The sequence below is a fragment of the Chroicocephalus ridibundus genome, chromosome 5 (genome assembly GCF_963924245.1).
Source record: "Chroicocephalus ridibundus chromosome 5, bChrRid1.1, whole genome shotgun sequence".
Taxonomy (NCBI): Eukaryota; Metazoa; Chordata; class Aves; order Charadriiformes; family Laridae; genus Chroicocephalus; species Chroicocephalus ridibundus.
The window spans coordinates 6,459,899-6,485,813 of NC_086288.1; the positions used below are offsets into that span (position 1 = coordinate 6,459,899).

Sequence of the window (25,915 nt, forward strand, 5' to 3'; positions counted from 1 at the left end):
CAAGTGTTAGCATCCCAGAACTGTGCTGGTACCACACAAATTGGAGACTTGGTGATAACTCTGTTTGAAGTTATCCTTTCTTGCGCTTAAGAAGCCCATCTCTTCCTAGGAGCGATCCCAGGCAGAACACAGTGTATTGTCGTCCTACTCTCCGTGCCACCACCTTTGAGAGATGGGATTTACCGGAGAGAAAAACTCACCTTCGCCTCCTCCTCACAAGCATACTGCTGTCTGGTGCTCATTACACTTATTAATTGTATTGTCACAGTGGATTAGGTCCCAGTAGCCCCAGCGTGTGCTCAGGATGGTACAGCACCGTCTGCCTCACAGAACTCACAGTCTGACCGCAGACACGGGTTACGGGGAGCAAGGAGACTTGGCAGAGCTGGCAGCAACTCAGCTGGCAGAGTTATTAGCCAGAAAGGACACCTCTAGCTCCCAGTACAGCGTCCTGCCAGCTGGACAAAGCTTCTCTGCTAAAAAGGAACCATTTCACGGAACATCGCGCAAGGATCCAGGCGGTCCCGTGCAGCTCCTTGAGGCACCTGTAGGGACTACTCACTTTTGCAGGCACCGTTCTCCGCGTAGTGTCCCCCCGGACAGTCGGGAACGCAGTGATCCCCCAGCAGCAAGTGACGGGTGTTCTGGCACTTCAGACAGATGCTGCCGGTGTCCCGCAGGTTGGCCACACACTGACGGCACAAAGGGTGGCAGTCTAAAGGAAGCAGGGGGTAACAGACACTGTGATCACAGATGGACAAAACAGAACTGCTACGGGGGAACACGTTGCTGAGAACACAAGGAAGACATTAGGCACGTAACTTTCAGAGCCCCCTTTCTGCTAACTGGTGCACAAGGGCTGGCGTCAGGTGCTAAGCTCCACGCTTCCAGGTGTCTGCAAGAGAGATGACCAGAAATAACCGCATTCCAGGAGCATTTCTTTTCCTCTTGCCCTCCTCCCCGTCTTGTGCTCTTCCTGAGCATCACAATGTTTTCACTCCTTCTCAGCAACCACATCCTCCGCATCCTCTTTCCCATCCTTAAGTGAGGCTGGGAAAGCTTTGTACAAAGCCAGTTCAAAGCTCTCCGCTTGCCCCAAACCCTTCTCTGATTTTAGGTGCTTCTACCTATGGGTTCGTCTTTAACAAAGGCATTCACCTCCCTCTGCTCCCGCTGCTGAAAAACGAAGAGCGCAACCTGTACAGCTGTACAACCTTCTGCCGTAGTTCTTACTTTCAGATTTTTCCCACACAAACGAGACATCCACACCCTGAAGAGGCCACTGCAGACCCCAAAGCCAAGCCAAGAGCGGCATTCAGAGCTGCATGAGAGTGCCTCAAAACCTTTTCCTTTTTCCCTTTTTTCCCCAGCAGCACACAAGCTCTTGTCTCCTGACCTCCGCCTGAACTTAGGTGCTTCAAAAGCTTTTACAACAAGCCTTTTGTATGCGCAACAGTGCACTGCAAGGCAACCTGGAAGCCAAATTAATCCTCATTATGGTAATTCAGAAAATTATAAAGGAAATGACGACTGTCTTGAAAGAAATGTAATAATGGGGCTTGATTTGAGTACCTGGCCTCTTGTCAGATTTCTACTGAAGGTTCAACTTTCTGCCTTTTGTCTCTTGTGACAGCATTACTACAGATTGTCAGGCAATCTAATTTTACAAGCTGAAGACAGGCTCACATCGGAGTCCCGGGGAATTCTGCATCCATACCTGCAAGAACGCGATAGCGACGGCAGTCTAACCCAGCCTGACTTCTCTACATTACACGGAGATGATTCTTACCAAACGCTGGTGGAAAAGCACAGATGTCACTCAAAAATGAGCACAACTCTGACCACGTGCAGGGATTCAAGTCCTTAAAGCAGCCGCCGCCTTCACCTCCTGACTTTACAGGGTATAGAATCCATCTAGTTTCTGCCCCACGCCCTCAACCTTGCGGATGGGAAATTAACAGCCAGAGGGGAGGTAAAGGCACGCGAGAAGAAACATGATGCTTAAGACTTAAGGTAGGGACCTTGTCGCTTCTCGATCCCTCACTGTCAGGACAGCCGTAAGAAAAGGAAAGCAGCGCATAAGGTCACGCTCCCAAACTTGATGACAAACTTCAAAACAGCGTACAGGGGTTATTGTACTGCAGCTTCTGACTGCACAGGTGAACCCCTCAATACCCAAGGCATCATCCCATCAATCTTCACAGCCAAAGACCCCGAACCTGTGCTGACCTTGGAGTGGACAGACCTGCCATCTATCTGCAGCTCCCCTGAAGCCAGAAATGACCACACGCAGCTCACCGCAGAGAGCAAGGACTAAGATACCATCCCAAAGGCCCTGAGCACCGTATGTAATTTGTATGCACGGGGCTGGAGGTGAGGTGAAGAGTTTTATGTGCTTCTATTCACGAAAATTAACATAAATCCAATTAGTTTCTCATGCTTCCACGTTTAGCTGGCAACGTGTCTACTCCCCGTATTGTTAAAATAATACTCCTCCAGTTTAATCTCTTGCCAGAGCCGCTGGTCTCTAATAGAGAGCTTTGGCTGGATACAATAAGTAACAAAACTCACCGTACATCGTCAATAGGTGCCATAAACAGAGCACAAAAATGAGACAGAGAAAACCTAGGGTGTCCAAATAACCAGTATCTACTGTAAATAACCAGACTCTCCCAAACCAATGTTTAAAAAGCTAAGTATCTACAAAACTAGGCCCTGTTGCAGTAGTTTTCTCTTTACAGCCTCTATGTTTGCTCCTCTGTATTCAGAGAGTTCTTTTTCTCAGCTACTGTTTCAGGATAAATCAGCCCCATCGCTCTCTTGTTCCTCTGCGAGCCTGGAGATCAAAGAGCACGCAGCACCAACTAAAACCCCAGAACCGACGCTCGTGGTGAATTTGAGGGACATTGGGGAACTAGTGAGAGAGCAGAGGAAGAACTGAAGCGCTTTGTTTTGGAAAAGCTTATTTAAATTTTTCACAGCAGGCTCCCTTTGAAACGAGGACTAACGGAGGCGGAGTGTTTTCTTTATGCTTCTCACTAACACCGCACGGCCCTAGTTGTTTCCCTGCTTCTGCCTTCTCCCTGTCAATCCTCACTCCGGCTCAGCCAGCAGCCGAGTTACTGCCCGCGGGCTTTGGGCTTTCGGAGGCTTCACGTGCCCTGTTTGTTGCAGGTCAGTACAACACATCACCTCATTCCCTTTGACTTCTTCCAGTATCCAGACTGGATTCTCCAGGGCAGCATGTCACCACCTTGCTCGTAGTGCCACCGATGCCTCCCTCCTCACCTTTTTGAGACTACTGACTTGCCTCCCACTGTCCAAACAAAGCTTTTTCCTGCTACCCTTTCAGCTGGCTCAAATTTCCTCCTTGTCGATTCACCTCTATGCACAAAAAAAACCCCAAACCAACCACCTTACCTATCACTGATCTTCCTATAGAGCAACTTTCATTGTAAAGCATAATACAATTACAGAGATTTCCATTTCCAGGGTCACTATGCTCCCACACCTCCTTAGCTCTCTCTTAACAAGCAAAGAAAACAAAACAAATAGGGCCCTTCCTACATGGGAAGTATCTATTATGTACCGTTCCCTCGCCTGTCCAGGCAGAGAAGGCTGTTTGGGGAGACAAAATTATCTGTAAAGTGTTTGTGAATGCTCACAAAGGAAACCAGAGGCATTTCTACCTCTCAGTTCCACCCTTTGCTAAGCAATCAACCACTTGTGTTGTTTAAATACAACTCCTCTTTTAAGGGCTCTTTACAAAAAAATGTCCTGACGCAAGTTTCGTACTATACTCTAAGGTAAGGTACGAGCTTTACAACAGAGCACCACTCTTCAATCAGTACTTACAACCCCATGCAATGCACAGGCATGTCAGCACGCAAACGTTCTCCAGCGCCTTACAGGAAATCCAGAAAGAAAATCAGGATCGGCTGATTCAGAAGGACACCTAGCACTGACCAGGATTTTCGTCTTGGTTTGGTTGTTGGAAGGGGTTTTCTGCCTCTCCTTTAGAAGACCTGAAAGGGAATTTGTCACGCAAACAAGCGAGGTGAACTCCTGGCGAAGTGCTACCAGGTTTGCAAGGATCTGCCTGCACCTTCTGGTGCAGCTTCTCTCGGCAGCGCGAGGTGGGAAATGCAGCTGGGTGGTGCCTGGCACCAGTGAGCCCAGCGCCAAGTAGGGAAATGATGTTCCATTTTCCTCCTCTGGCAGCTCAGCTGGGCATTTCTGCAGAAGGTCGCACACCAGTGACTTAGCAGAGCTAAGCCCCCGATTTCCCTCTCGCTCTGCTCAGCGAAACGCCAGCTCTTTGTGATGGCATCAATGTCTTTTTGAGAGTACGGCAACAGCTCATTAATTTTACAAGGAGTCGAATGTATTTCTTGTTGTCAGAGGGTCCCTTCTGGAATTTTAAGAGCAAGGCAAAAAGGCTTGTTACAGGCCTCCTCCTGAGTGAGTTTTTTCTGGTTTATCTTTGAACATTTTTGCTATTGCACACAGAAAGCAAGGGCCTGAGCAGCTGAACATGGGGACTGGGAGTTCCCTTTCAAGGAAGACGCCGCTGGAAGTTAAGACAGGACCTCGGGGGATACTGTACCAGCGGGTGCTTTGAGTTTTATTTCATGCCAGCTGCCCTTCCTCCTAATTCCGGTGGGATGTCCTTCGCATCCCTTTACGGCTTAGCTGAGCACCCAGCAGACAGCAGAGCTCAGGCTGTGAACTCCTTGCTTCGGCCACTGCGTTTTTTCTAATTGCCCTTCCACTGAGTCAGGAAAGGATCAAGGAGGAAGCCCCAAGATCAACGAGGAAACCTCAAGGCAGGCGTATGACTTATCCAAATCAGGAAAGTAAGGGCCGGGGGTTATGAGCGGGACAATGGTTTTAGCGACGGTCCTATTTTTCAGACCGGTGACTCCAACGTCTCCTGAAGCTGAAGTTGCCTCGGATAAGAGGGAGAGGGAAATCAAAGAGTGTTTTCAAACTGGGAAAACAAAAACCACAAGAGCCCCGAGACTCAACAGGGGACGGCTAAAGCCACAAACACGTTCCTGCACATACACTTGAGCTATAAAATAAAATGAATCAACTGAGCACTCTCAAAGAAGATTGGCAGAGATTCGGCGTGCCCAAGCCAGAGCTTAGAAACTCATTAATCTTTTGAAACTTGAGGCCATTTTGTCTTTCTCCTGCTTACATTTGAAATGCTTATTTGATAAACTGCTGAAAACAAGATCTTTTTCGCTATTAACAAGGCAAATGTTCCAATCCTCATTCAGGTAACATGTACAATAACAACATTAATTCACTGGCGATGGTTTCGAGTGACGGTTCGTTTTCTCCACCCGGTATGAAAGATTTTCCCCTGCAGGTCCATAAAAGTCTGGCAGGCAGCTATAACGCACAGCAGCCTCCATACGTTGTAACACAATTCTGCCTGGAGGCTCAGGAATTAGAGATAAATGGGAAGATAATTGTAAAAAAATATTACTTTGGGAAGCAAAGGAGAAAGCTTTGTTAGATCCTGACGCAATTCATATATTACGCAAGTGTCAGGGATTTTAATGTTCTCTTTTATGGGACAGCTGCTCTTTAACTGGTAATTAAGAACTTGCAAGGGCAAATTTAGCATTTCAATCAGTGCTGACTGAGAACGAGTGAAATTTAACAACCTGGATGTGGAGCTCTTTATCTCTAGCAGAACTGGCACCACGCATCCTTTGCTTAAACATCAGACATAAATCTGGCACAAAGAGCAACACCCTTCAGACTGCAGATCGAGACCAAAGCACAGCTTTTTTTTTTTTTTTTTAAAGGCAATAAATAACTACGTTCCTCTACAAGGATTTTCAAAACTTCAGTTAGATGAAGAAACATCAATGAATCTATGTGCGTGACCACGTGAACGTTACGGTTTCCTACGTTACAAGGAATATCTTGCAATGATGCCAGGCATTACGAACCAAGCCTTAAAAACACGTTTCTACTGCGAGAAGACAAGTCTCCAAACAGCGGACCATGCTCATGACCTACAGGGCTTTGAAATAAAGCTTCTTCGTTTGCAATGAAAGGATGCACCACCTGCAATTGCTTTGGAGCCCAGAAAGCCAGGCAAGGTTCTTGGCAGATGATCCATCACTGTCAGCGTAGCACGTCTGGAGGTCGAACCTTGCCCTCCACATTGCCTGAACAAGCCCATCGTTTCCAATTTCTGCTCCTCATTATTGCCAGGCACCATGGTGTCCACCTCATCGCCTGGGATCTGGGGAGGACACTTACCGCTCCATGACACCTCGCCAAACTTACAGGGAACAGCAGTCTACAGGGGATAATTAAAGCACATCGCACGCAGCAAGCAGCAGAATAAGCCCTCCTCAGAAAGAACCCTGGTTTATGACATACGGTAGTAGTGAAATTTTTCCAGCAAAATTTACAGCTGGAAGACCACATTCCCACAGGCCTTTTTTCATAGGAAGCATAATCCAAAGTAATGGGAAAATAAGGCGGAAGAAATAAAGCGCCCAGAGCTATGATGTGACAGGCCATTAATAAGCATCGTTGGAGCCCCTGAAATTTTACAGGGCAGAGACAGCTCTTTATGCTGAAATGCTGAATTATTTCCATATTGTAATTATTTGAGTGTATGAAACATCACGATTCCCCAGCCTGATTTCTTGTGTACCTAAGGAGCTGTACAATACTGTTAGGATATTTTCCTACTCCTCAGATACTTTGCTTCCCTTCCCTCTTTGCCTCTGCAGACAAAACAGTAACTCTTATTTAAAAGGAAGATGAAGAAAAGGTTCATAAAATTAATCTCTTGGAGAGTAAAGAAACAAGTCTTTCATTTAAAAAACCCAACACACGTAAGTAAACAAAAAGACGTCATTTCTATTAAATTGAGAACAAAAGCCTCTCCATGGATACGTTTATTACCTCTAATGCATTTTTCTTTCTTGTTAGGATTCCTTATCTCATTTGGAACTGTTCATCCTAGAATAAGCCTCACACACCATATCTTTTTTTGATAAAGAAAAAAATGGCTTGATAAAGCTCAGAGATTGTTGGAGCAGTTCCCAGGATGCGTTTATACATGCCTGCGTGATGGATTAAAAGCGATTTTTCTTTTTAAACAGATAAATGCAATCAGTGGCTTCTGATGAGAGGCTTAAGTGCGGACACCGAGCACCCACAAACTATAACCCCTGCACAGAATTCCTGTTACCACCCAAAAATGCACACAGCAATGCTAGCTGTGCCAATTTTTCTTTAGGGTCCCACAAACTGCTTCTCTGAATCACAAATGTTTCCTTGACTCACTTTTCTGAAGCTCTGTGCGGGACCTAAGCAGCTTTCCCGGCTCTGGGTCCCCCAGGCTTGGCTCTATGGTGCCAGGCTGTACGCTCTAAAGCCCAGACTGGAGCGAGACGCTGGCAAAGGCAAGCGCATCGCCACTCACCAGAGCGGAGCAGCAGCCCATCCTGTTGGTAAGAGCAAGCTCATTATATTATTAGTAAGTACAGGAATGCTCTGATGATTCCCAGACGTACTGGCCCACGTACAGGTGACCTCAAGTCTTCACGTAAACCATGCAGCAGCAACCCTGGCGAAGGAGAACCTTGTCTCCCTCTCCCGACTATCTGCCTTAAACAATGTGCAATTAACTTCACGCAGCTTTACTAAAGATATGGACAGCAGGAGTGGCAAGTGGCTGTGCTATATACAATGCCCACTGGAGACTTTCCCCATGGTATTTTCATCTGTGTGACATTTTACTCCTAACAAGCATTTTGATTTGCTTCACGGTGTGTGCACAAGTAGCTGGGTAACGCCCCAGAAAGATCATCACACTGGACGACCCACGCCATCTCCTCTTACTTACCCACACAATATCCCACCAGGTTGAGATACTGCTCTTCCTTGCAGCTTGTCCTGCACTTTCCGCTGGCTAGAGTCGCGTGGGGATGGCAGGTTAAGCACTCCGAATCAGAAGGGCCACGGCATGTCTTGCAGGATGGATGACAGGCTGGATAAAAAAATCAACGCTTGTTACGCTCTTGGTACAGTCCACCTTACGCTCTCCCCTCCCCAGAAAGCCAGGCCCCGTAAAAACCATTTACTCCTACGAAACACGGACATAAAACGATCTAATAGCACCAGCGACCTCAGAGCTGTGGTTTGGAAGGCTCTTACGTTGTCATTTTGACTAAACAAGAGGAGAAATGAGTTGGCAATTTAAAAATGGGATTTGTTCGCTGCATTAATCACGGTATAAATCTATACAAAATAAAAAATATAAAGAGATTGGCCCTTTTATTCCTCCCTCCAGTTGCGCACATAAGAAAGAGAGTGGGATGCACAGGGGAGATAAATTAAACATCCTGGGTTTGTCTGAACATCACAGTGGCATGAGTTTGATATCAACGAGTGGAAAATCCGGGAATGGTTGGTGCACAAAGCCCTCCCAAACTGAAATCTATAAAACCTGAATGCCACGCCAGCTCATTGGCGATTCTGTCTGCTAAAAGCTCAGTGAAAAGATTGCAGAGAACGTGGCTGAGATTGCTCAAAACCATTTCACTCCGGCTGCTTTTGTATTCTTCCACCTTTAAAGACAGGTGCCGTATTTCCAGGATTTCCGTGCTACAGATCCGAGGGAGACAGAAATACTATGGCTCATGATCTGTAAAAAATTCTTAAAAACTACTTTTAAAGCTCTTCTATGAATAAAAGCACACCGCTTGAAAAATCTCCCACCTCGGGACTCCCCCAAGCTACACACAATCCCTCGCTCCCCACATGGAAGCTGGGCATTTCGGAGCTGCCACAGCATAAAGCTCCAAGCGTGTAAGACCTAAACGCGTCCCGTCCCACCACCTTCTCAGCTTCACGCTCGTGAGTTCAGTGTTCCAAAGGAAGAATCCCTTTTCTAGACACACCTATATTAACCGAGCTTCGCTGCTCAAAACCAGCAGGAGATCTAAGCTGGCAGCGTACAGAAAGATGTCACTTTTCCTGACACGGAAATTTTGGTTTTAAGACATTTACATAGGCCTGAAACTGCGTAATGCAGCATTCGGCAGCTACCTCAGCTCTAAGGTGGCAGCGCACAACCTCAAATCTGACGAATCTTTACAGCGACCTGCCAAATCAACGTATTTATAGAGTTGTTCCTTGGGTAAATAGAGCAATGGACTTTCGGAGAGGTTTTTCTCTCTAAACTTGAGGCCTTCCAGGGAAGTGACCAGTAAATTTCTCCTACTGCCAGAACACACACATGATGCCTGCCCTATTTTTATAATATCTATTATAAAAACAGCAGACAACTTTCAGATGACCTTGAAGGGACTGATCAGATTTCAAACGCCCGCATTTCCTCACCCTTTGTACTTAGCAGCTCATAATGAACGGCATACCCCCAAGGCCACCCTTTTCTGCAAGTGGCAAACAGGATTTAATCCTTGGAGTCACTCAGAAGGTCAGTAGTCACAGTCATCTGCTCAGATGAGATCAAACAAGCTGAACGAAGGCCACTCGCCGACTGGTGGGCAAGGCTGAGACACACATAAATAATGCTGTCCCCACTACCCATCGGGCATATTCATAGGTATAATTGCTCTTCTCCCGTATCGGCAGAATTCCTTCCTTCTAAACCCAGCCCTATAGGCAGGAGTGGATTAAAAATAAAGCTACCTCATACGGACAATATGCTTATCTAATCTAATAAAAGCAGACCGTTCTTCAGTGCGGTCCAATAAAGACCTTTTTTGCCGCAGCACGCTGGCTGAGAACATTGTCCAAGCCTACTGAAATGAAACGTAAAATACCTTCAGGGAAACAGTCCAGAGGAGCAAAACTGATCATAATGTATGATTCAATGTGTACGCCTCTCTCCCATTAGGAGGAGATTCCATTTCCTGAAATTGGACTATCCTATTCTCCCCTGAAAATACTTAAATAGCCTCATATAAAACTGACAGCGTCTCTAATTATATTGAGAAATGCATTACAAAATGCGCATGCAATGAAATTCAGCAGCGTAAGCCGCAGATGCCCGTACGCACTCACAAGAGCAGCGATCTTCGTGGCTGAACAGCCCCTCCGGGCACTCAGAGAGGCATCTGCCTTCAAGCAGGACGTGGGAAGACAGACAAGCCGTACAGTCCTGAGAAGTGTTCCCCACGCAGCCTGCACAGGAGGAGTGGCACCCTGCAAGGAAGGGAAAAACAAGACAGAGAGCGCCCAATTAATTCTAGCTGACCTTGGTTGTTACTGTCGTAGAGTACGGCTGGATTTCTTTCTCCCCAATGACACAGGAAGGTATTTCCTTTACAGGTTTCTCTGCTTGCGAAAGGTTGAAAGAGCAAGAGCACAAAGGCTGCACAGCACGTTTCTTAAAGATAAGGAGCAACCATGTATTTAATCACTTTTGCACCCACACAATTCATTACTGAAATGGAAAGCTGAGATGCACAACGCCGTGTAATACCGTTCTCCTCCCTATAAGAGCTCTGGGGTTCCGCAAACTTACCAGATTCTGGAATCATCTTTCGCTATCGCCCTACGGTTGGAAGGATTTTCTATCCAGCGGCACTCCATGATTATCATTAGCCATTCCGGAGCATCATTAGCCATTCCGGAGCAGTAAGAGCAAATAAACGCAGAGGTGGGCTGGCCACCTGATTTTATGGCTAGTAAGTGAACGGTCATTACAAGGATCATTCAGCAAGAATGAGAAGAGTGCAGTTAAAAAGTCAGACTTCCTCACCTTTGCCGGTAGTGACGCTAAAACAAGCCACCTTAAACTACGCAATCCAATTAAATAAATATATAAACTCATTAGTTAAAAACCCAGTATTTATTACAGCAGTGACTTGAGGCCACGGGTTTCACTGTGTTGAGTCGCGGTTGGAAAAAAGAGACTTCCTGCCCTCTAGGGAGACACGAGAGACACGGGGCGGGGGAGAAGAAAAGGAAAGAAACGAAATGAAATAAAATGATTTATACAAGTACACTTATCTGTCTGCCAAAAAGCCAAGGAGCGAAAGTCAGGGATCCTCAGCACAAATTGAACGCCTCCAGGACTATCTTTGGTTCAAGTCACTCAAATCACATCAGAGAGAAATTTCCTACAGTCTCATCGGGGAAATCTCGAGCATTAGAAAAACACAGAGGTATTTCTGCGGTTCGGTGAGAAATTCACAACCACACAGGTAAAACCTTCCAGACCAGCATTTTAACCTAAATATGAGCGTAGGCATGGTAACCTAAGGTAGGCGCAGTACACATCTGTTGTGGGTTTACTTTTTCAAAAAGGTGCATCTGCAAACTCTGCACGAGTATTTTCCAGCGGTAGCTCAAAGTTTGACATCTTGAATCTCCACACCCTTCTGCAATAAATCAAACTGCTATTCTAATGCCACTACTAATACAGTAGAGCTAATAACACGTGGGGCTGTGCCGGAATTCCTGCCCAATGACGTACTTCAGCATTGTCACCGAACTCTGCTCAGGCCTGTTCGTACAGGTCTGTTCACCCATCTGAGGCAGTGGTATATGGATTTCTGCACTCGGTTTCTACACCATAACCTGGACTCAGCCAAGAAAACCCATTCCCTGCCAAGGAATTGCCACTGCGTGGATTGGAGGCTCTACACTAACGCCTTCGGGAATCAATCCAAAGCACTGGATACCCTACGGTCTGTGTAGGTCACCGTTAAAGACGGAATCATTCCACCCAAAAAAATGCCACTTCTTGCTTTTTTAAGATCCCCCGAGGCAAAAAAAAAAAGAGTTGGACAGATTCTTTCCATCACGTTGAGATGAAGAGATAAAATCAAAATAAACGGATTTTCAATTACGTCCACTTTTAGACAATGTTTTTACAACAGGAAGAAACAGCCACCAGTAGTCTTCTTGCTATTATTACTACTGTTACTTTACTTAAGCACTGCAGAGTCACTGCCTCTAGGACTGGTCTTTCCACACAGGGAAATCACTGCTATTTCTGAAAGCATCATTTCTCCTTAGGCTTAGGGTGGGCTGTGCTGGCACAAGACGTTCCATCTTACCTCTCAGCCTGCTTCTGCCTGCTTTATTTTCAAGATACTGCAACATGTCTGCTGTCCACACATCCACACCAGCTGCCACAAGCTCTGTACAGCCAGATAGACTGGCTTGATAATCCATCCAGGGAATATTTTTCGCTGAACTCCACAACGGTTTTCTCTCAAAGCGGTGTGAAACCACATACATCCCCAATACACACCACATCAGCCCCTTTTCCAAACTCTAGTCTTCATGGAAATGCTTCCTACTTGGTATTTCAGGAGCAGAGATGGCACGAGTGCTGCGGGGTATCTATCAGAAGAGCCTCCTCAAAAGAACAGACTGCTGTGGGATGTCTTGACCCGCTCCAAAGGCTAACAAGGAGACAGCTCAGTCTTTTCTGAAAAGGATTTAAGGACTGATCCTGCTTCAAAATAAGTCAGTGGTAAAAATCACACACTCAACTTCAATGAAAAGAAAGCTAAGCTAAGCTAAGCTAAACCGTGCAGACTTGAACACAGTCATTTTAAAATAAAAAGTACCTGAATTCTTTAATCAGAAATTATATGTATACTTTCCCTCGAAAGTACTATTATACGCCATTCTGAAAGTTACTGAGTTTAAACATTCATGACACAAGGCAAACAAAGGAGCTCAAAGCATGTAAGAATCAAACGTTGCACAACAATCACCCTGAACGCCTAAAATCCAGCGCAGCCCTGTGCTGAAGGCTTTGAAGAGCCGTTCCCACCCTCTACTCACGTCTGCAGACTCCTGTGCTACCCACGTAGAACCGGGCTTGGCAGTGAGAGAGGCAAAGGCCACATACAGCTCCTTCCACGGTCTGCTGAGGCTGAAGAACGTCCTCTGGCGTCCTGCACTGCAGGCAGCGAGAGGCCCCCGGGCCGACGCAGGTCCGGCAGGACGGATGGCAACCTGTGCACAGGTCGAGAGAGCCGTCAGAGCCACAGCTCTGGGGACAGAGAGACAGACAAGGTCCAACAACCCTGCAAACCTGGGAATCTGGCCGTGAACACGAGACAGAAAGGGGAGAACACAACTGGTTTGGGTCCTCTTGTTCATCCCTCTTTCCGGTTTTGTATTGCCACGGATAAGCTGATGCTCAAAGAACTAGCAAAGAATACACCCTTTGCAGCAACTCGCAAGCTAAGGAATCTGATGGGGTGCTGTATTTTCTATAACGGAACAGGGATTTTAGAAAAAGACTTCGACATCTTTCCCCCCACCCCCAAAAATAACAGCTCTTTTCCTGGTGAACAAATAACATTGGGGAAAAAAACTGCAGCTCTGTGCCACAGGCAGTCAATTTTCCTTTAATTTCTGGAACCGCAACGGTGAACACAATCCCACTAGGAGAGACAGCAAGAAATGGCAGTCCAAAGCACTCATAGGAAGCATAAATTCATCTTCCGAATTTTCAGCTTTTCCAGCGCTGCAAAAATGACCTCAGCGTTAGCAGATATACTAGGTGTGTGTAGAATTTCATCCTTCTCTTAACTCAAGAAAAACTTGGAAGCAATGGACGTTTATTTCAACAGCACAGAGCAAAAAAATATGTCCCCAAGATCACTAAATCCTGAGGGCGTGAAAGCAGAGAGTATTTGAGAAAATTTGCTTTTTCTCAAAGTAGCAAACGATCAGCAGGCAAACACAGGAATTACTCATTGACCAGTTCAGCACAGGACAAAGGATCGGCATCGTAGCCGCGTACTCCGAGCACAGCCCCACAAAAGCCAATATAGACACACTGGATTACAGCAGCTGGGGATCTAAGTACACAGCTTACCCTTGCAGACGTCGTGATCCTGGTAAAAACCCTCTCCGCAGCCCTGCAGGCACTGGCCCTGGCGCAAGGCCAGAGGAAAGGAACAGGAGGTGCAGTGGGTGGCCAGAGGTCCCTCACATGTGGAGCACGAAGCATGACAAGCTGATAAAGAAACAGAGCACGGAGAACTGAAATATCCCATTTTTTCCTCTGGGACAGTGGTGTTCCTGACTACAGCCTCCTCCAGCCAACAATGAAAACTCCCAGCTGGCGTGATATTCAGCTACGTGAACTAAGGAGAGCAGAAGGGCACAGGTATTAACAGCTACTAACAGTAATAACCCTCACTCACACAGTGTTTCGAGTGTGTATCCCAGCACGTCTTAATATGCTTCTCAAGGTAAAGAGGTTATTTAAAGTAATCTCTCCCGAGTGCACCAAAGAAAACAAAAAATCAAATTCCCCATCCCCACTCGCACTTCAAAGAATCAAAGATTACAGAACACCAGCTTGGAAGGGACCCCATGGATCATCTGGTCCAACCTTTCCTGGCAAAAGCACGGTCTACATGAGATGGCCCAGCACCCTGCCCAGCTGAATCTCCAAAGTGTCCAACGTTGGGGAATCCACCACTTCCCTGGGGAGATTGTTCCAGCAGCTGAGTATTCTCACTGTGAAAATGCTTCCTCTTGTGTCCAACTGGAATCTCCCCTGGAGTGACTTGTACCCTTGTCTTTTACTCGCTGTAAAAAGGCAGTCTCCATCTTCTTTGTAGCCACCTCTTAAAGACTGGCACATGCTGTAACGTCTCCTCCGAGCCTTCTTTTCTCAAGGCTGAACAAACCCAGTTCTCTCAGCCTTTCCTCATATGGCAGGCTTCCCAATTCTTTGATCATCTTGGTGGCCCTTCTTGCTCTTAACAGTCCCCCCCCCCACAGGTAAACATCTGGGGAAAAGATGACAGCACGCGGAGGGTGTCTCGAGAGCCTTAGAAATGGTCATGTAAATACGCCTCTTACCTCTGCATCTTCCATTGCTACTTGGGAAATATCCGTCCGGGCACTCTGAAACGCACTTCCCATCATGTAAGAACTTATCCGAAGCACAGGTCAAACACCTGGGCTGGTCGGAATAGCACGTTTCACAGGACTGGTCACAAGCTGCCAAAGAGGACAGCTCATTAATGAAACGCACTCAATAAGCAAAGAATAACAGAGCCTGGCTACACAGACAAAATAAAGTAAGCCAAACCATGCCTCATCCTTTCTTTGCCAGAAAGGCATCTTTAAACCCTCCTCTCCAACACAAGTAACCTTTCGCACTTCCCCGGAACAAGTTAGTGACATTCACGGAGGCAGACGTGCGAGTGCAGACACGTATTCACTGACCTGTATCCCGTCTAGGACTCTGAGTAAGTACAAACACCAGAAATGGGCCTACCCCAGCACGCCCTCCGCCCCTGACACAACCCCCACCAGCTAATGTAGTATCCTTTTCCTGTTCGCCACCAGTCTGTGAACGGGCAGCACCATTCTGAACAATTTCATGTACAAAAACCACCTCATAAACCTTCACATACCTTCGTACAACAAGCATCAGTTATCAGATTGTTCAGGAAGTAAAAGATGGGGGAAGAGTTGATAAAATAAATTGTGATCCTCCTACACCCCCTGCTTTCTTTCTTTGAGTCAAAGTTTTAAGTGTGAAAATACATCTAAAATCAAGCATGACAACGTTACTTATCAATTCCTCTGGTCTATATTCTCCCCAGGCAGCCAGCTCTGAAGTTAACTGACCTGTTGCCTACGATCACTGTGAAACTCTGGCTCCCCTACGTCAGCGGCACCGCCGCTGCCGTATATGCAGAAGGCCCAAGCATTTTAGTTAACCAATTTTTGTTTCTTTTCACCGGTCAGACAGCCCCCCTCCAAGTCAGCTTACAGCTCTCCAGCTGGGTATCAAAATGCATGTTTTCGGCAGAAGATGAGAGGCCTGAATCCTGGAGGTTGTGAGCAACAACTATGCAGTTTTGAGAAATCACTGGCAATAAAAATCAAAATTATGGCCAAGCTGCATCTAAGTTAAATTTCCTTTTAAGCTTAAAGGACTTTCGGCTACGGATGTAAGATTTCAAGCCTGCACACTTCAAAACGCAGGTGAGTAACATTTACTGGAACTTGGGCAAAGTGAAATTCATCCAGAAGTGGCCAGAAGAGCAACAATTTTGTCAACGTGCTCCAGGTTTTAAGCCCTCTCGAGCTGGCTGTGGCTCAGACAGACCTCCATGAAGACAGACAACCCCTGTGTCATTTTTACTGACTCTGCCGGACAGTCCTTCGAAGCAGCCGGAGGCAGCTGCCAGCAAAAACACAGATTTGACCTGAATGGTTGCGGCAAATTGTAGATTCTTTATTTATTTGAGATTTTTTTTCCCCCTTTATGATCTGTTTGACTCAGGTCTTTTGATTCCCTCCAGCCATCTCTTCCCCTTTTCTCAGCAAACCTCTCCAGCTCCCGAGCCTCATCCGTTGCGCAGGTATTAGTTACTGTGATGCTGAATTATAATCAAATTTACAGAAACCTGCTGGCAAAGGCCATTTTTCTTTCCGCAGACAAACGGATTTGTCAAGCCCTCAGAAACAACTCACTTAGGCTTTCATGCTGCTCAGTGTGGGAAAAATCCTTAAACCTTTCAGCATCTGATTAGCTTAAACGAATTAATAATCCTACAAACGAACAGCAGCTTTCCTCATCCAATATTTATGCAGAAGGTGCATCTGGCTTCTTAGACACGAATAAAATCACAGCTGCTACGTGGCTAAATGAAATATTGATTCCTTTTTTGCAGAGCGCTTCTCAAACTTCTTGCAATTGGAGAAGAAAACAGGTATTTACCGCTGCAGATTCCGTCCTTCGTATAAAATCCCTGCCCGCAGCTGGCCACGCAGAGACCGGCTTTCAGCACGCGCGATGGGTCTTTGCAGGACAAACAATTGTCCTCGGCAGCACCCCAGCAGGAGGAACAGGATTCGTGACAAGCTGCAGGAAAGAAAGGTGCAGGATTAACAAAACAATCAACTACCAATCATCTCTTTAAAATGAAGAGCTTGTAGTAATCCACTTTTATTTTTTTTCCTTCCCCAGTTTTGTTTCTTAAATTCACAGGCATTCACTGCTTCACAAGAGGAAAAGAAAACAAAAAAAATGCTGCACTACTTATGTTAGGATCTTTCATCCATGCCATCTCAGGGGTACGATTTACAGCTTCATTTTGTAGGTGCAATATGACATGCAGCGTACATCAGAGCGGTTTCTGTAGCTGTAATCAGCCAAGGAGGAGTGTTGGTAACGCAGTTAAATGCTGTCCCTCCTGGTGCTAGGGGCTGTGCAAGCACAAAGGGAAACGGGAAGGCATCCCATCACACACTGCTTAAAAACCAGACCCGCAGACCACTGACGTTAACCCAGCTCCATGTACAAAGGCAGAATTAGACTCGCAGGGCTGCAACCAAGAGCCTGCAAAATTAAAAAGAAGACAGCCTGCTTCTAGAAACAACTCCTTCTGCCCTTCCAGGAGTCCACGCTGGTGCAAAAGGAACTGGCTGTTGGCCGGTCTGGTCGGGCAGGGCAGAAATCCTCACGTGCTCAGCCTGAGTCATTGCTGGGGAAAGGTGGGCAGTGTGTCCCGGGGCCAGTGCAGCGGGCACTGTGTTCTCCTTGACATTGCCAGCTGAAGGGACAGGCATTCCCTCACTGAGTTCAGCTACCAGGTACTTTTCTCTGTGGGTGAGCCATGTATCATGGCTGGGACACAGTAATATTTCAGATATTCCTGAAGCATTTCACACTCCTGCAGTGCAGGCAGTATAAATGCCCTCTCTGCGGCACCTGGGTACAGGAACACAAAGGCAAAACAGAGCACGACGACACCTTCCAATTAAACTAATAACATTACAGGGATCAATTCTGCCTCCCAGAACAGCTGCTGAACAAGCCACCTTATTCGAAACGGGCCAAGTTCAGCTGCGAGGGCAATTCAGCCCACTGCGGTTACTGTGTATGGAAGCCGTGATGCAGACTCACGTTAAATCCTGTGCTACCAGTGCTTGCGGGAGCTATGCAAATCACAGCTCTTCTAGCTATCATCTTTTTTTCTCCATTACCCCCAAATATGTTCCAAAGGTGTTCTTAAATTTATTATTTCACAGTAAGGCAGGTACATGCTTGTGCTCCCAGACCACGGCAGGTGCGAGAAAAGAGAACTTTTTGACATTTGCCCTGTATCCGCAAACATGTCTTAAGTTGCAGCCAACCACGAAAAAACTCATCCGTGAGGAGCCTCAGCGTACCGCAGGAACCGGCAGACACGGCAGCAGCTCATGCACACGACTAAGAGCACATTTACATACAGAGCAGCGACAAAAGCCCTCCTGCCAAAACAAATCCCCTAAGCGAGAGTCAATTCCTCCTCTCCCCAGTAACAGGCGAGAGTGAACGTGTCTGCGATCCACGCAGCCCGAAGTAAGTTTATAGCAAACCAGTGAGCACCACTACTCCCCATCTCACTCCTGTTTCTATGCTGCTTCTGCCCGCTTGAGGCCTTAGTTGCTCTTGGGTTCGTTAATTAGTGTGACGGAGCACCTACATTTGTGCTCGCAGATGAGTCACACTGTGCAGCAGGAGATAAACACCCCATCTTAGCGGATCTCACCGCTCCCCGCGGCAGGGAAGCGTTATCATCTCCATCTCACGCGCAGGGAACTGAAACACAGCGATGCGATGTGACACGCACGGGGTTAGAACAGGGAGTGTTTAGGGGGCCAAGACACGGGACGTTTGAGTTCACGCCCAGCACACGGTCCTTTGACATTCTGGATGTTCCCTCTCCACACTTCCGTCTTTGCTTATTTTCCCTTTTCTCGTCTTCTTCTATTGCCGTGTAATTAGCTGTTTGCTTTCCCCCATCTCACCTTCCTGCATCTTTTCCCCACCACCGCCTTATTCCTGATCTCTCCAGAGTGCTGTGGCTTTTCTACTTCACTCCTATGTGAGAAGCGTCTCATAAGGACGCTGGGCATCCTGTACCCGAAAGGATCTTCTCCCTGACTCCTACACCAAGCGCCGTCACGACTATCAAGCGCGTCTAGTTGTGGCCGAATCACAAGACAATGAATACCAAACATCCAATCCCGAGGCAAAGACTGCGCACTTTTCTGCTCCAGTCGGTAATTTCCCTTGCTGATAAAAAGCTGCATCTCATTCCAGCTTGGATGACTCTCGGGGCACGTCTACACTCGAAAGTTAACCGCAGAGTACGAGTTCACGCTGTAAATTCCGAAGTACTGAAATGTCCTCACTTCACCTGCCAGACGTTTTGCTCCTTCTGAGCTCACTCTAACTTCCAACATCTTTTTGAAAGAGCGGGCACCAGGATGCAGACCTTTTAACTACAGACTTCCCACGGCAGAGCTTGACCCATTTGCTGTTAACCTGCCTCAATATGTTGACGCATCTGGACATACCCGGTTATTTGCAAAGTTCTCAAGTCCTCTCCAGAGATGCTGCTCCTTTCCAAGACACGCTTTTCTCTCCCGGCAGCGCGGTCTCCAGACTCTGCTTTTAAACGTGCCGCCTTGCATACAGCTGTATTAAGAAAGCGCTTCTGATGAACGCCAGGTCAGTTGGGCAAACGTGCTTTGGCTCCCACCATGCACCATTTGCTGCCTGCACTGGACCGAGTGCTCCCGAGAACATCCTGACCTCAGGCTCCTCTCTCAAGCAGCTGCCTCAAGCTGTCCCTCTGTGTAGGTCAAAATGATGTCTTCGCCTCCCACCAGCGCCACACATTTTGCTGGATATAAGTCTACCATAAACAACAGCCAGGCTGGAAAGGTCTTTGGTGCGGCTGGACCCACACCCCATCCAGCCCTTCTCTGGAGACGCTGCCCGGCAATATTGTTCCTCTGCCAGTCTGTGCACGGCCGCTCTGCTGGGCTTTTGTCACCACCACCGCTATCCTTGCACACAGCTAACTGCGGTGCAAACGACCCTCCCTCCCTGCTCACCTTCCCTTCTGGCTCCGGCTCCCCCATGGACACGTGGCCGTAGGGCTGAGAGAGCAGCAGACAGGCCAGCCCGGCTCATTCCCCCGTTCCCCGCTGCCAAAAGAAACTCACCTCAAATATCACCCTAAACACAGCCACTAAGAAAGGGAGCGAGACAAAAAGGAAGGGTGTTTTAGACAAGGCTCAAGCCAGGTGATGATACAAACCGGCACTATCTGCAGGCTGGAGGAGTTTAAGATCTTACTTTACTCCCTTCTCTCCAGTTCCCAGTTGGCCCTCACTGGCACTTGGCAAAGATCCTGCAAATCCACTCCTGGGTATCACAGCAGCTTTCAAGTCTTCCAGTAAGGCAGCTCTTATGATAAAATTGCCTGTCTTCCTAGATGGGGGGTGACTTCTGTGGTATCTCAGCTACGGAAAGGCTACAGTGAGAGAAGTAAAGATGAAGTAGAAGCTGCCAGAGGTCATCTGACCTTCTGAGAAGCTGCAGTGAATGTGGCAAGCTGATATGAAACAGATCCTCCGGACCCCAAGACAAAGATCAGGCCCAAATGGCTTCTTTGAGACAGAAAGGGAGGGGATCGAAGTAGCAGGGTTTGGAAGAAAGGAAGGAAAGGGGAGAGAATTCAACCTGATTTTTAGCAAGTCAGCCACATTTAGCATGTGGAAGCAGTGCCAACGACTCAAAAGTACCCATCGGTAACAATTTCCGCAGGCGGGACAACGAAAAAAAGCACTTGCAGTACGAGCCTCAGCTCTGACGTGCTGCGCCAACCACCAGCTCTGCTCCGCGAGCCCTCCCCAGGAACAGGCTCCGCGCACCCCTCCGACGCTGCCGTTTCTGTATGCGAGGTGGCAAGCGCCTCCAGGAGTTATCACCTGCCAGTCTCCAGATGAGAAACACGCGCAGCCTGATTCATGCTCCTACAGATACAATCCTTCACTTCTCGTGCTTGCAGCCGCAGGCACCCGGACATTTATTTTCACGTCTTGAGGACTTTTTTTGTCGCAAGTCCAGCAGCTACTAAATCCCAGCCACTATCTCCACGCTCGTTTGCCATCAGATGGGACAACTGGAGTTGTAACCAATGGACACCCAACGTGTAGGACCTGGATTCCTGCGGTTGGAACAGCAGCCCCACACCGTTCCTGCCCTGTGTTTTTAGACACTCACGCACAGCCTGCCCGCAGAAGCTTTGGCTCTTTTAGCGCTGGATCACCGCCAGCCCCAACAGCTGCTCCTCGCCCCAACAGCCAAGTCACCAACTCCGCTGAAAATGCCCGGGAAAAAATGGAAGCACTCAATGAGCCACCGTCAGCTAAAACATCTTTGCCTACAGCAACGAAGCGGCTGCGTGAAAATAAATCAACAGAAGGGACTGCATCGCCAGGAAACTTGTTTTCACCCTTCCCGGCTATTTTCAGCTCAGATTTGTAGGGGCCGTTTTGCATTGCCTCCTTCTCTTCAGTGCGGACACAGGACTTATAGGCAAGACCCTGCAGCTTAACCAGACACTGCTGCCGAAGGACAGATGTTCAAAAGAACACAGCTGACCTTCCAGGTGCAATAGGGCGTGCCATTACTCTGCCTCAGCTGACGTGATAGCATTCATTGAGCTGCAGTAACACGTCTTTCCAGAAAACTGGTGGAAAACAGACAAAACTTCCATGGTCTGGCTTCTTGGTCAAAGCCAGAGCACTCCAGTGGCTCCTGAGCCAACGGGTCTTTGCTCTGTTAGGAGCTGCGGGGGTGTTATGTAGGAGTCACACAGAAGTAACGCAGGCCCGGGCTTTTAGAAGATGAGAGGTCTTGCAAAGTGACCTTTCTATTCCTTCATGATTGACCAGAAGTCAGAGAATCAATTAAAGATCCACTCACCACACCGCCTCTCATCTGCATCAGCGCAGGTATAACATTCCCAGGCTTGACGCCAGCAGGAGGGCTAATGTAAATGGCAATCCAGCAAAAACACAGTAAGAAATCACTGCTTGGTTTTGGGAAAGCACAGATGGGGTCCAACCACCTCTAACCCGCCCTCCTCAGCACGAGCTGGGCAAGCTCAGCGTCGTGGTGTTCAGTCGTTCATCCTCGAAGTGAGCCTCGGCAGCCAGGTACGGCAGAGAAAAACAACCGGCCGTGAATAAAAACGGAAGCGCTTTGCTGAGAGAGTGAGCCGGGTCTGGTAGTGTCGAGTGACACGTTTCAACCTTCGCATTTTGGGAGCTCAAAGCAGAAACACTTGGGCTCTGCCTAGGCTTTTGAATAATCTTGAAAACATAAATAATTAAGTTAGAAAAACGCAGTGAGAGCACCGAACACTGCAAGTCCTTCGAGCCTTTCTGTTCTACGAGGCAGACATCTTTTAGTTTTGCTCCCCTTTGCTTTGCCTGTGGTGGGGGGGTGTCTTAACTGTTTCCACGGCCTATTTCTGACACAGAAGACTTCATCTACCACTCTGCTCTAAGCCTGACGCAAACTGACCGACGATCGTTAAATACACTGCTACATATAACGGAATCTATTACCTTTTCTTCTCAACTTTACTTTCTCTTAACGGTTTTAATACTTTACAGAAGCAGGTGGAGGGACGGGGGCAGGAAACAATCTTGGTGTAAGATTAAAATAGGGCAGAGATCAAACGACTGTATTCCAAAATTCAAGAGAGATTCAATTAGACCAGATGTTATAAAACATGAACAAAAGGAAAGACTAATTCATTGTATTTTGTTACAACGCAGACAACAGCGTTCCAACAATAGGATGAAGTGAGAAACCTGGTCTTACAGGTCTTTTTCACCTCCAGAACTAATTCCTCAAGAGGGAGTTTATTGGAACTATAGCAATTAACACAGTCTAGTTCATCCCTTTCGTGATTTTGGAACACGCTTATTGGAGATGTTAAAATCATTACGAGAAAAATATTTCTGAACAGCCTAAGGCTCGTCTGGACAATCAGATTAGAGATTTGTCAAAATAAAGAGGATACAAAGAAAGAGTGAACGGCAATGAATTACGGACCGTATCTGAAATTTAAGACTTTCTCCACCGGTTTGACTTTATGCAGAAAACGTAGCCAGGCAGAACTAAAGCAAATTGGTTTAATTCCCTTGAGGAAACAGGAACAAATTTTCCCAGCAACTTTCAGCTACAGGCATGCGTGACTGCAAATTTGGCTGGAATGTACAATCAGTAATCTACAAACCAGTAATAAAATGAAACATTAGCTTTTCCCCACCGCTTCAGCAGTACGTGGGCGCTGCCAATTAAAACACTAGGAGCAGGTGGAAAGGAAATGGTAAAATAAAACCAAATGAAGTAGCAGATTATTTGATACTTAAGTCTATAAATTCTTTTGGACTGGGTCTCTTCTATTTATACATGCACAATGGGGCCCTAGTCTATAGTCACTGCTGGAGGACAGAGGTTTTTCAGACTTTCAAAACAAACGGTCAGCTCTTCAAGAAAAAACGCTTCAGAAAAGGAAGCTGGACTTACAATCTAAGGTGCTTTCCCCCTGAAATCTGCCAAAAGCCCCAAGCCTGTATTTAATTTTAAGCAGCAGGGCTATTCCCAAAGCCATGTCTCAGGAAGTTAAGTGTATGCTCCATCCCTTTGCTGCATTAGAGCTACAGGAATACTTCGAAGCCTTCTAAAAAGGCCAACATCAAGAGGAGAAAAGCGTTATCTTTAGAGAAAACAATTAAACTGTCGTGATGAAAAAGCAGCTGCCTTACAGTTTGGGAAAAGTATTCAAAGGAGCAGGGGAAGCTCATAAAAGCACTAGCACAGTTCCATCAAAGAGAAAACTGAAACTTCCTGATCTTATTTTCAGTCTTTCCAATTGCTTGGATATGGGATTTAGACATATCTCAGTGTTTTACAGAATTACTGATTTACTTTGTAAACACGTTTCCTGAGAACAGTTAGTCCAATCAACTTGCAGGAAGAGCGCACCATATGAAACAAATGCACGGCAAAACAAAGCAAAAAACTTTTCCAAAAAAGTATTTTCCGTGAGCTTTTCTGAGTCCTATCAATCCCCCATCCCTCCAAGCGATTTTCCACACACCTCAAAGTACCACCTCCTGAAAAGTCTGGCATTAGCGGCTGCAGCTCGTCTGCGCCGAACTCAAAGAAAAACCCCACGGATCGTATTGCCAGACGTGCCTCAGGGTGTTATATCCTTAGTAAAATTAGCGCATACATCCTGCTCCGTGGCCTTAACGCCACAAAAACCATGGTCACGTTTCCAAAAGAGAATTCTGAATTGAAAGAGGACAGCGGTGAAAAACCGCAACGTTCAAAAGCAGCGAGTTTTAGACCAACAGAACTGATCCGCTGAGGAATTTTAATGAATATTTCCCCAACCAGTAATCAATTTTACACTGTATGACTTAGTTCCTCTGTTCACTCCTTCCTTTACTCTAGGGTGAACATTAACACCTATGTCAACAGCAGATCCCCCAACGGAGAGTGTATCGAATACCTCGGGTACAGCTTTTGTCTGCTCTTTCGCTGTCACAAACCGTTGCAGTCTTTTTTGCCTTGAGTTACCTGTGCAGAGGAGCTGATCCTGAAAGTATCCCTTCCCACACGACGTCACACACTGCCCGTTCTTCATTAGCAGGGATGTCCGGCACGAGGAGCACTCAAATCCATTGGTACAGGCTGAGCACGTTTCATTGCAGGCTTCCAAGAGAAAGAACAGAGAAGAAAGATATACTAAATCAGAATAGAGAAGGAAGATGTATTAATCCCAAGTGCCTCGATGCAGCAAGACTCCCCTGCTCTGATAAAACGAGACAATTTTGCCTCTATTTCGGCAAAAGAGTTTGAGAATTTGCATTTTTCAAGGGCTTCCACTTGAAACCTCCTCCAGTCTTAAGCCCATGGTTACTACTCAGTGCGCGCCGAAATGCTTTTCCAAACAAAGCCTGGTAATCTCTTCATAATAAGCCTGTGGGATGCTACGAACCAAAGCAGAGGATGCAACAGAGAAGACAGCCATCTGACAGGGTAAGAACCCCTTGCAGGAATTACCTAAGCAGGTACCCCCATCCTGGTAGAAGCCCAAGTCACACGTCTCCACACAGCGCCCGCTCTGCAGCTGCCTCCTTGCGTCGCGGCAGGCGTTGCAGTGATCAAAGGAGCGAGAGCAGGTCAAACAGTCCGGGTGGCACTCAACTGGCACAAGGAAAAGGCACAAAGGTAAAAACCATCAGCAGCGTTTTCCATCAGGAAGGCACAAAACAATGCGTACTCCAAAATCCAAGTGTAATTCTTTACTTATTTCTGTTGGTGGTTCAAGGCCTGTTAGTTTTGGAGTGGGTTTTTTCCCCCAAGATTGCAGGAAAAGGGCTAAATATTATAGTGCTGTATCCTAGCATCTGAGAAGTCGTTGCACAGACTCAGATTTTCTAGACTACCGATAAAAAGGATATTCATCGTCCACATGGTTTCTCAGCAATAAAAGTCCTAAGTCATCAGGCATCAATGGTCCGAAACAACCTGAATTTGAGTTTCCTTCAGTCAAACCCTGCCATAACTCAAGACTCTTTCCACGCCACCATAGCAGTGGCAGACCACTCTCCCGCCGGTCAAAAGCTTTATGCCACAGCACCGTCGCAAGCGTTTTCTGAGCACAGGTATTTTCTCAAATGGCACGGCTGCTCCCTCTGCAGAGGCCAAGCAAAGGGCTACCTTCGCTTTACTACTGAGCTACTTTCGCTTGCTGGAAGAAAAGCTGTCGGTTCCTTCCTGACAAGTCCGCAAAAAGGACCCCAGTGCTGAAAACTCTCCTTCATTTCCACTAAATAACCTGCAAGCTTCCAGGGAGATGTACCTAAGGAAAAAAATCAGGAATCAAGAGCTACAGAAGCCATACAGTTGAAGATGACAACGAATCCACAGCAATAAACAGGAGGAATGACTAGGAGGCTCTGTCTCTACCCATTTCTTTCCAATAACTTTCCAAGGGTATGTGCAGCCCCATCCTTCCAGTACGACAAT

At 46.9% G+C, this 25,915-nt stretch overlaps 1 protein-coding gene across 5 annotated transcripts in view; it reads right to left on the minus strand.

The window, feature by feature from the left end:
- Positions 1-25,915, minus strand: part of FRAS1 (Fraser extracellular matrix complex subunit 1) — a 167,370-nt gene that overhangs the window by 69,035 nt on the left and 72,420 nt on the right. For all 5 annotated transcript variants that reach the window (XR_010071148.1, XM_063335505.1, XM_063335506.1 and 2 more), the window contains 9 exons: positions 24,947-25,090; positions 24,461-24,595; positions 16,736-16,879; positions 14,860-15,000; positions 13,862-14,002; positions 12,817-12,990; positions 10,075-10,215; positions 7,889-8,032; positions 563-715 (listed from right to left, as the gene is read on the minus strand). Coding sequence is in view for 4 of the 5 variants with exons in the window: in XM_063335505.1 (XP_063191575.1) it covers positions 563-715; positions 7,889-8,032; positions 10,075-10,215; positions 12,817-12,990; positions 13,862-14,002; positions 14,860-15,000; positions 16,736-16,879; positions 24,461-24,595; positions 24,947-25,090 (1,317 nt within the window). In the remaining variant the exon portion in view is untranslated. The remainder of the gene's footprint in view (positions 1-562; positions 716-7,888; positions 8,033-10,074; positions 10,216-12,816; positions 12,991-13,861; positions 14,003-14,859; positions 15,001-16,735; positions 16,880-24,460; positions 24,596-24,946; positions 25,091-25,915) is intronic.